Below are 11,255 nucleotides of genomic sequence, written 5' to 3'. Positions count from 1 at the left end.
TCAAGCCAAACTCCATTTTTAATTATAGTTATTAATAAAGTGTGTATAGGCAGGTTAAGTCCATAGAACCATACATTGTCCATATATATATGCATCCAAAGTTGCTTTGCGGTGTTTTTATATAAAAATGCAAAAGAAACCCTTTCCCCCTGTACTCGGCTCTGGTGAGGCCGCACCTCGAGTACTGTGTTCAGTTTTGGGCCCCTCGCTACAAGAAGGACATCGAGGTGCTTGAGCGAGTCCAGAGAAGGGCTACGAAGCTGGTGAGGGGCCTGGAGAACAAGTCTTACGAGGAGCGGCTGAGGGAGCTGGGCTTGTTCAGCCTGGAGAAAAGGAGGCTCAGGGGTGACCTTATCGCTCTCTACAGGTACCTCAAGGGAGGCTGTAGCGAGGTGGGGGTTGGTCTGTTCTCCCACGTGCCTGGTGACAGGACGAGGGGGAATGGGCTTAAGTTGCGCCAGGGGAGTTTTAGGTTGGATGTTAGGAAGAACTTCTTTACCGAAAGGGTTGTTAGACACTGGAACAGGCTGCCCAGGGAAGTGGTTGAGTCACCATCCCTGGAGGTCTTTAAAAGACGTTTAGATGTAGAGCTTAGGGATACGGTTTAGTGGGGACTGTTAGTGTTAAGTCAGAGGTTGGACTTGATGATCTTGAGGTCTCTTCCAACCTAGAAAAAAATTCTGTGAAATGCTTAAAGATACCAGTTTCTATGTCTAAAAGTTGAAGAAAAGGGTATGCAACACCTACAAATAGGGTATGCTGCTTTGGAGAGTTTGCACCTTCAGAAAGACAAACACAATTTGATGCTGCAAAGTGAGAAACGGACAAGAATTTCCTTTACTTTCTTTTAAAAGCGTACCTCAACCCCTAAGATTTATTTTCCTGTAGCATTAATAAATACAAGGGATATAGTCTACGCAACAAACCATCAGTTTACAGATCAGAGGGCAAACATTGCAAGCTTAAAATGGGTGCAGAGATACAAGTGACAGATGCCTAGGAGAATTTGAACTGTCTAGCGATATTTACCTGAATTCACTGATGCACACATCCAGCTTGCAAGAACTAAATGAATTTTAATATGGAATTTAAAAAATAATTTGTCTGATAAATACACTGAAGTTATAAATCTCTGGATTTTATTAATTGTTCTAAAAAGATTTTTATATTGTGGAGATTACTTCTGTTTTTCTGGGAACATTTTAAGACTGTCATCGTGGATCCTACTGGACCAGAAAGTAATCACTATTAGAATTTGGAAGCAAATTCTACACAGTTTCCGATTACTCCTGTTTCTTCAAGAATTACAATAAACAAACAAACAAACAATTTTTGTATTTGCAGGGGGTGACTTTTATTCATCGTGAAAGATGGATCAGGGAGTACAATTTCCTTCTTCACTTACAGTACTGACAGACCCGGTTAGCTTCTTACACCACCCTGATAATCAAAACATCAACTGAAGTGTGAGAAACTACCCTTTTCTTTTATGTAAAGAAAAAGAAGTAATTTAAATCTGCCTTCCTGTGAAGCAAATTGCTTTGGTAATGTTCACAGCTCATTTAGAAGTCCATTTCCAGGTGAGAGAACTGCTTGCAGTGGGTTCTCTACTACTTAAATCCAGTTCTTAAGACTGCCATAAAACCAACATGGAACAGGGGACAGAGTAGCTTGAACAAATGGCTTGACTGATTGGCTTAATGCATCATGAATTCTCATATCTAACCTCTGTACTAATGAAGGTTTCTGACAACCAGGTAAGGTTTATGTCATTTACGAGATTTTATTATGCCTTTTTGCCTTTTTTTTTTTTTTTTTTTTTTTTTTCAGACAAGTCTAATCCTGTCAGCATTTCCTTCAAGTCTCAACCTCTATTTTCATTGATTATGCTGGAAAAGCCCCAGAAGGTTCGGCTAATAGGAAAACAAAATCTGACAGAAGACATTCTGACAAGACCATCCTCACAAACTTCATCCTTAAACTATAGTGTTAATAATGTAATGCATCATAAAGAAAGAGTACTAGGTCTGTTAAAAACATTTTTAGAACCAGCACACTGAGAAATGATGGCCAGAAACATTTTTATTTTGTACAAGTATAGAACAACAAAAATGTCTTTTGACACCTTTGAGCAAAGTTTCTTGAACCCTAAGGTACATCCAAGTGTGTTAATCAATATGGTAACTGAACAATTGGAGGAAAACAGACCCCCTAATAACATTGCTCAAATTAAGCAGGATATTTCTGAACCATCAACAGTATTAGCAGATGGTCTACTTTAGAATTGATGTCATCACCAACTAACTTAAAAAGATCACTTTTCTACAACGAGGTACCCTCTTCCATATTTTCTTTCAGAAATAAGGTAAACTAAACCACTGTTTTTTCCTTTTTTTTGAAGGGGAGCAGCAGAGGTATCTTTCGAGACGGCAAATCTTGCACAGACAGAACAGATAACAGATTTGTCCGACAGCCCACTGGAATTTCATTTTTTCTGCAGACAAAATAACAAGGTTCCTTGGAGGTAATCCAATAAACCGTTCTAGCAATTATTAACAGAAAGGATTCGAGAAATGTGGAAAAACTGTTAGATAAAAAAAGTTTCAAAACTGATCCAGTCTCAACATTCATTTCAATAAACGCCTGAATCTCTAGAACCTTGCTATCATTACTTAACCTTTAAAACGAAGACTCAATCCTAAAAAAAAAAAAAAAAAAAAAAAAACTCTCATAAAACACGAATAAGATCCAACGTTATCCTTAATCGAGGAATATCAACATTAAGCACTTTTACTTCCACTCTTTCTCCAGGACCTAACCCAAGGCTTCTTCTCTTTTTTACTTTCGAAAGTTTAGCTTCTGTTATGTTTCGCACTGGAATCAAACCTGCTTTTCCCACACCAATATCAACAAAAACTCCAAATGGTGTTGCATTTTCAACTTTTCCAGTCAGCACAGTACCAACACTTAAGTCTTCAAAGCAGACTATGCTTCTCTTGAAGTCAGGTTTATCAAAATCTGTTATAAGAAACAAAACAAAAAAAAATAAGACACTAGAAAAAAGTTTGCATCATTTTCTAATGGTTGTTTCCAGCTAATCATTTCTATTTAAGAAGTCATTTCAAAGTAGCTTTAAGGCAACAAATGCTCTTTCACTAGATTTTGAAATAAAGACCCATCTGTGATAAACAACTGATTTTTACTACTTTGTCAGTCACTTAAAAAGACTATAATAAATGGAGTGATAAGCATAGTGAACCGAGTGGTATGAAACTATCACAAGGGGATCAGAAGCATGTAGTATATTAGCTAGTGACTGAAAGATTCCTTAAATTTCTTGGAGCTAGAGAGAAAAGACTTGAGATGACTCATTTGAGCTATATAAATTATATATAACATTCTATTTGAGATTACAAATTTGTATACTGGAAGGTGAATACTCAGTCTCATCCCATACTAAGCAGAAAAGTCAACAATGTACTGTTCTTTGGCTTGCTGTTCACCTGCGCCAAGACATCACAAAGGCAACTGTAGTGGCAATTTAAAAGCCACACATGCGTGATTTTAAGCAAGTAATAAACTGAAGTCTACATTTATTAAACTCTCCTTAGTTGCTTACCACTTTGTGCTCCTACAAAAAATCCTTCTGAGCCATCTCAACAACTTCCCTTTCAACCTTTTCTTACTGCCATTTTACCTTTTCCATGATATAGCAGGACTAACATTTTTCACAGAGAGCATCACCAAATCTCGATTCCAAATATTTTCCTATATTTTATTTCTTATAGGCAAATATAACCTGAACAAATGTATACCTAAAATGTACTTCAGCAGGCTGTGGATCAGACCCCAATGGAATACAGAAGTTTGCCATGGTAGCAATAGGCTTTGAATGAACTTAAAGTTTCCACTGAAGGAATGTACCTAATTGCTTAAGTCCAAAACAGTTAATTCTTTTTAACATTATACTGCGCAGTAGTATTTCATCAAAAAAGGCAACTACACAGACAGTCAGGGCAATGAGAACAACCAGAATCAGAGGAATGATGGTCACCTTTTTATTGTTTGCAAACAGACTATGTCAGCCCTCCCCGATTCATTACAGCTACTGGTTTAGTTCAAATTAATGTTAAAAAGAATTTTGTGCAAGAAGTGACTTATAACACATTGGGCAGGAAACGATTTTTAGAATATGGTAAAATGCTCCATCCTTTCCCTTTCCCCCCAGAATTCTTGCCATTTTCCTTTGTACTGAAGTAATTTAGGAAAAAATAAGCAATACTTAAAAGGATATACAGGAGAACTCTAATGCCCTTAGGACACATCACTAGTGTTGGAAAAAAATGTGGAATTGAATTTTAAACCAAGTTTGATTATTTGAATCAGGGTAGAGTAAAAACCATTCAGTTTGCCTCATCCATGTTAGGCATGACTAGCAGGGTTGCAAAGACAGTGATTTACAGCTATCCAAGCCTGTGACTAAGGTCTTCCTCCAACCAGCGAATATTGCCTGCCTTAGGCTTCAGATTCCATAGTCAGAACAACGTTTTCATCCAATAATAAAAGTTAGGCTAGTCACCTCTAAATATTATTGTGCTTTTATAAGCAGAGCTTCAGTCACAGATCCTTTCTGCAGTAATACTCAATGTACTGGAGAAACAGAAGATTAATATTTCCTCTATTTCCATAATAGATTCTGTTTTGCTTTTATACTTTCATATGCTAATATTCTATCCTACAATGATTTAGATTTTGATGTGAGATAACCAGAATGGAGACATAAAATACACATTTTCAAGATCACTAGTGGGAAATATAAAATTTGCATGGAATCTACGATCAAATCCAAAAAAGTGGACAAAAATCTTATCTTTTTTAAGCATAAGTTTATTATTTGTTATTACAAACCTACAACTTTGCTGTCTACTGTTATCTCTTGCCATCGTAAGAGACTGCAGCTGTTTTATTAAACAACAGCATCTCCAGATGTTTTACTTTATTGCCTACCTCATCTCGCCCACCCCCACCCTCCAACTGTTCAGCACTACCTCAAAGTTTTAACCAAAGGTGGGTCATGAGCTATGTGCTCCAATTACACTTGTCTCCAGGAACTGGTGCAATATAAGAGCAGAACTACACACTACTACACTACAGCTCCACAGACCTTTATTACTACTGTTTCAGCTTGGTCTCACAGCATTCCTCCCATGATGGAAAGCGAACGTAGATTTAATCAGCAGAAAGTCAACATATTGAAACTATTTCATCTGTTAACGGCCATACAACTCCCTTTCCTATGGCTGAAAAGGCCATGATTTAAGACAGGATTCACACTCCTTACTTACTGAGCTGGAAAGAAACATCTGACTATGATATAACCTTTTCCCTGTCTGAGAAAAAGAAATGGAGCTACACATTCATGAAAATCTACCACTGACTTTAGAAAAGAAAACATGCTGGTTTAACACTGATAACTAGAGCAATTGAACTGAGATTACAGCTTTTAAAACAAGGGTTTACCTGTACGGATGTCAAAGCCTTCAGGCTGAGTCAGACCATCGATGATTAGCTGTAGCGTATGCACTGTTGTATTTAGCCTTTTCGCTGTCTCTTCCAATCCTTCCTTTTGAATTACTGCATTTACTTTTTGCTGCATATCTGATTTTCCTATGTCATTTGGGTTGCCTCCAATGAAAGATAAAAACCTGAGAAGTTCAAAAGATAACAGATTTGTGACATCCTTCAGTGAAAACTGAACTTTTGTTATAGTTAGGGTGTTTAATTACTTTTGTATTGATGCATGAAAAAAACTTCTGATAAAAAAAATAAGAACAGTGAACAAATCATTTCCCAACTACATATCCTGTCAACCCATCACTGATCAGACACAAACATGGAAATTTTGTGTATGTCTGTATACTTGCATCTCCTGGAATAGGCTAAGAAACTAGAAGCAAAATTTCAAAATGTAAATCATTTGACTGATGATTTATCTCCCAGTAAAACTAAATCCGATTATGACTGTAAAATGCCTCTTTGCATAAAAGTTCCCTAGAAATAAATGAGAGTTCTATAATACTGTCATTTTTATTGGTGGTAATTCAGATTAAAATGAATTACAATTTAGTAAAACAATAAACATTTAAACTATTAAATCAATACAAAGAATCTCTAAATAAAACTAGCAATAAAAACTTCACGTAACATACTCTTTTCTAGGAAATTCATGATTAAGAACCATTAGTTTTTCAGAAACTGCTCAATTTAGAAATAATCAAGTAATCACATAATATGAACATCTTCGTTTGCACTCATTGTTCCTATTCTTGTATACATATAAACACATTGCAGATCAAGAGAAATTTATAGTGAAATCTAAAAAGGCCAAAAAGATGTATTTTAACATTAAAAAGTCTTGGTCTTAGTTCTCTTAAAAGGGGGGGGGGGGGGCGCAAAAAATCACAAGACAGTCTGTTTTTAGTTCAACATGGTGCACATGCTGAGAAGCACAAAGAACTAATGACAAAAATACACATGCAGACCCTACTCCTTATTTTCAGTAGCGATACCTTAAGACAATGCTTATTTACCACTGAATAAATGTCCTTATTTTGCTGAAGGACTTAAAATGCATGAAGCTCATACAAGCTGAGTCACACTGTACTCAACAAAGCAATTTGTCCTTTTCTCAGTAGACACATCAGGTATCTGCCATGGTGTTCTGCTCAGAAACTCACTGTTCCATGGGTAAGACACTTCCATCCTTCTTTGTCATGCCCCGTGTTGTGTTGGCGGGAGGCACATATTTCTGGCATGTTCTCCACAAGAGACAGGTAGAATCGTTTTCCCTGTCCTCTGGAATCTGAGTGAATGTTCCCCTTCCAAATTGCTAAAAGAGGTATCGTTCCTCACTGTCCTTATCCTACACATAACAGGGGTAAACTACAATGCATAAAAGGAAGTGTTGATGTGCAGGTTCGTACCCTGCACTTGGGAGTGGTGAAAGACATTCCAGCTCCATAAGAAAGAAAACCTCCTGGTACTTAGCCTCCTTTACCTTTTCCGAAGTACTTGCTGTGCTTTATCCAAAATCTGAGGCTAATACTTCTTCTAGCAGGAAACCATGCATTTTTATTTGTTTAACCGAGAAACTCAACTGACAGCATTTCAGGTGGTAACTCAGAAAATGTTGTATGCAATTATGTTAAATTTCTTTTTAAGAGAACATAAACTGAAGTAACATTATTAATGCAATATCAGACTTTGAGTAAATCACAAATCCCATCTTTGAGCACAAGGGCAAATCTTCACTCCCAAATGCCCCCTGATTTCACCAGAAGGAGGATAGCAGTCTAAAACTGGCTGTCGGGATTTCTACTCTTTATTGAATTCAAGCACAACCATGGCAATTTAACTGTGGCTGCAACACATACATTTGCTTTTAACATTGATAAATACCATTTTCACATTAATTATTTTCTCAATGGATATGGATCTTCTGTGTGGTTGTATATGCAGGAAATAATGAAAACAATAAACAAGGGTTCAGTGGATGAGACTTTTCTCAGGGCTCACTGAATTTTAATTGACCAGCTTTCTACTTTGACATCACTATTATTATTATTATTAAATATTATATATATATATTATACATGTAATAATATATTATATATTAATATTATATATTATTACTAAGTAATCTGAGGTGCTTTGGAAACAAAGTAAATATCAAAACTGATGTTTTGAATTAAACAGTTGTTTAATTCTAAATACTAATTTTTATTTTCTGTACACTAACAAGTACTACTATGCACGTAAGAACCTATATACAAAAATATCAGACCTTTTATGAATGCACCTTCTATCAATCGCAAAACAACATGAAAATGACATGGCTGGAAATGAGTGTAGGTCCAGGAGAGGCGTTCTTCAGCTACTCTGAGCTGCTGGCTGCTAACATCGATAGATGGACAATGCCACCCCAGTGCACTAGTGACAGGAGGCAGCTGTCCATGCTGTGAGTGACGTGCCAGATGTAGCATGGCAAACCCTACCAGCCTTATGACTCAACCTTCTAAATAATGTATGCTTTACCCAGAGCTCCTATAAACAAGTTTGCTGACATTCACATACTTGGCTTTATTTCACTTCAAATAGACGTGCAGCATGAGTACCTCTGAGTAACATTTTTTCACCATTAGAACTTCACAGGAGCATATTCACGCTGTGTAAATCGGTAACAGGGTGGGTTTCGCTGTTGGTAAGTGCAACCACATGGAACAGTCAGCAGTGTGTAAAAAACCTTACATACAAAACTTGCAAACGGGTGGCTAATGCAATTAGAATGCACTGCATTACGTGCAGGTTGCTGGAAAGAAAACCAGCATGAAACGGGACACGGCCCAAGTGTCTGATCCCTCAATTACTATTTATGAAAGTTATTTCGGCTCCCCCTTGCTACCACCACCTCTTCCATACCCCACTTCTCCAGAAAGTATTTATCTAACATTAAAGATAATTTCTCATTTAGGCAAGGAGAGTGCCTTTGGGTTCCTCATTATTTAAAAACTTATTAACATGGTTACTGCTCAGAATAAAATTTTGGCTTCAGCCAAAAGATGCTTAAACTTGTGCCCAGTTCTAAGTACCTAAGTCCCACTTCCCTCAACTGAATTATTCATGTTCTAGAAGCCAGGCATTTGTTTAAGAATATTTTAAGATCATGAGCTATACACAGGCAGAACAGAATACTGTAACAAGGCCCAAAGTGCATGCATATACATATACGCAAAAAAAAAAAATCCTCTAACACAAGCAACATAATTCTATTTCAGAAATTATCACCTTTTTCAGTTCTGGTACATAAGAGCTACATAATAAAATATTTCCAAATAAAAGTAATTTATTATGGATTATAGATGTAGTTTTTAAAAATACTGTTGAATCTAGTTACATATTTAATGCATCATTTTCACTCAAACATAGCCTGAGGGCACAGACTAAAAATCAATATAAAGCACAAATATATGGCTGAACACTAACCCATTATATTGATCATTTCTATCTTTAAATGTCATTCCTATGAACAAAGTTAAATGTTTTCTTATTAATAAAAATGCAACCCCACAACTTCAGGAGTTATTTAAGGTCAGAAAAAAGGATATAGCCAGAAACAACCAAGACTGTGACATGGTTACAGGGTAAAATAGAGGTTTCCCTTTATTTTCCTTATTTTGACTTTAGTAATGTTAAACTATCTCGCTAAAATCTCTGAAAAAAATCTCAATCCATTTGTAAATGACAGTTCCAGCTGCATAACCATAGGAACATGAATGATCTGTGTAAAAATGTAAGACCTTCAAGGATTTTCCTGGCTACATATGTGAACTACATAACACGCTGCAGTAGTTCAAGTGCTATGTTTATCTACCAGAAAGATAAAACCTAAAGAAAAGCTAACAAAAATTGAAATGTGAAATACAAGATGTTTTTTCAGAAGTGAGGTCATTCTTCTAAGATATACTATCCTTATTCCCTCAAATGTTGAGTGTCTGAGTGAATGTTGAACTTTCTGTTCAAGGAACATCAAGTCAGATAAAAGCTGCAAGTCTCTTAGGAAAGTTATTTAGAACAGCAAGATTTAGCTGGTTTAGAGATTTAGAGTTTGAGTTTTGAGATTTAGATGATACTCTGAAACCTCTGCAACTACCTTAGTTTAAAACACATTTTTTTGCAGTCTTGTACGACCTGCAGAGAATGGTCATGGCTAAATCACTGATGTTTTTTATTTAATACATAATTTCATCCATCTTACCCAGATAAAGAAAGAGAAGTAGCATAAATGTAACAAATAAGCACATCATGTTCACTTAACATACACATCTGCACAAAATTATAGCACAGCCCTTGCAATGCTTAAAAGATAATGCAAATTTCAGTGGAATGCAAATAAAGTCAGAAAATAGAAAAAAAATATCAAGGGAAGCCTTCAGAAAAAAATTAAGTTACTTTAAACCCCCCAAAAAGCTTCTTACAATATGCAGGAGTCCTAAAGCTTTGTAAGGGTTTTAGTCACAGTCGTTCTGTTTTATGTAATCATTTCCAGCAAAACGACTTAAGAGCTGGGAGTACTGGATTCATTACATTAAAGCAACATGATATGCCATTACATCTTGTCACAGTGCACACATGAATTAATGGTAATGCAACATAATCACTCTGAAAACAAAACAACTTTGCATTAGCATGTGCTTTGTTAAGTAAAATGTACATTCATGACAGTAGTGAACTTAAATTATGCAGGCATTTATGTTTAAGTAATGTTTTGAAATGCAAAAGCATTATTTGTATAATACAGATGTTGAGCATTCTTGTTTTCACTAGGCATACAGATCTTCAATATTTCAACTACTGAGTTGGATTATAAACCAAACAATATCCTACTCTCTGTGATTAGCTGCTGGACACAAAGTTAAAGTTTCAAATCTATTTAAAACTGCTTATATGGTTTAATCAGATAAAGATATTTAACCAATGTTTTTCCTTCAATGCGTAATTTCTTACCATTATAGATTATCTGAGTGCATGCAAAAACCTATAAAGCACTCAGTTTACAACATTTTGAAAGGATATATCAAGAAGTGATGGGTTTCTAACTGCGAAGAAATTCAGACACCGTTACACTCCAGTACAGCCACTTTGCTACCATGCTGTTAGGCATGCAGTTGTTAGCTGTTTTCATAACTACCAATATATCACATAACTGAAGTGTAACTCAAGATAGAAAACAGTGAAACACCATCAGTTATCCACAAAGAATCAGTACTAGTTAAATGAGAGTATTCCATTAAAAAATTATATATATTTTTTCCTTCATAATTATTTTTAAATCCAAACAGTAGCCAGTTATTTTAATTACAAAAATTTCAACAAAGGAAAAAATACCACTTGATTTATGTACTTACAGCACAACTAGAGGACAATTCTAGCCTAGTATTTATGTATCCAGTGTTTTTAGCATAACTGGAGGACAACTCTTTGTCATTTCCTAGTTCTTCTAATCATTCTTGTTACCTGTTTATTTTACATCATATAATATCAATTAGCAATAAAAGTCTCTTCTGCTTTTATTAAGAAGATAAATTAAAAAATATGCCTTCTAAAAATCCACCCACTAAGTTAATAGCCAGACCTGCAAATAAGCTGGAGTTCCAAAGCGATAAATATGAACTCTAATTTATTGGGCTTAATGGCCT

General features: G+C 35.7%; 1 protein-coding gene across 3 annotated transcripts in view; it reads right to left on the bottom strand.

Moving 5' to 3' along the window:
- Positions 1 to 2,064: 2,064 nt before the first annotated feature.
- Positions 2,065 to 11,255, bottom strand: part of SRBD1 (S1 RNA binding domain 1) — a 126,223-nt gene continuing 117,032 nt past the window's right edge. For all 3 annotated transcript variants that reach the window (XM_035321836.1, XM_035321835.1, XM_035321837.1), the window contains exons 21-22: positions 5,521 to 5,705; positions 2,065 to 3,018 (exon numbers count right to left, since the gene is read on the bottom strand). In XM_035321836.1, the coding sequence (XP_035177727.1) occupies positions 2,729 to 3,018; positions 5,521 to 5,705 (475 nt within the window). In that variant the 3' untranslated portion in view covers positions 2,065 to 2,728. The remainder of the gene's footprint in view (positions 3,019 to 5,520; positions 5,706 to 11,255) is intronic.

The sequence above is a fragment of the Oxyura jamaicensis genome, chromosome 3, assembly GCF_011077185.1.
Source record: "Oxyura jamaicensis isolate SHBP4307 breed ruddy duck chromosome 3, BPBGC_Ojam_1.0, whole genome shotgun sequence".
In the NCBI taxonomy this organism is placed as follows: domain Eukaryota; kingdom Metazoa; phylum Chordata; class Aves; order Anseriformes; family Anatidae; genus Oxyura; species Oxyura jamaicensis.
Note: the sequence above shows the minus strand (reverse complement) of the source record. Positions and strands in the feature narration are given on the sequence as shown.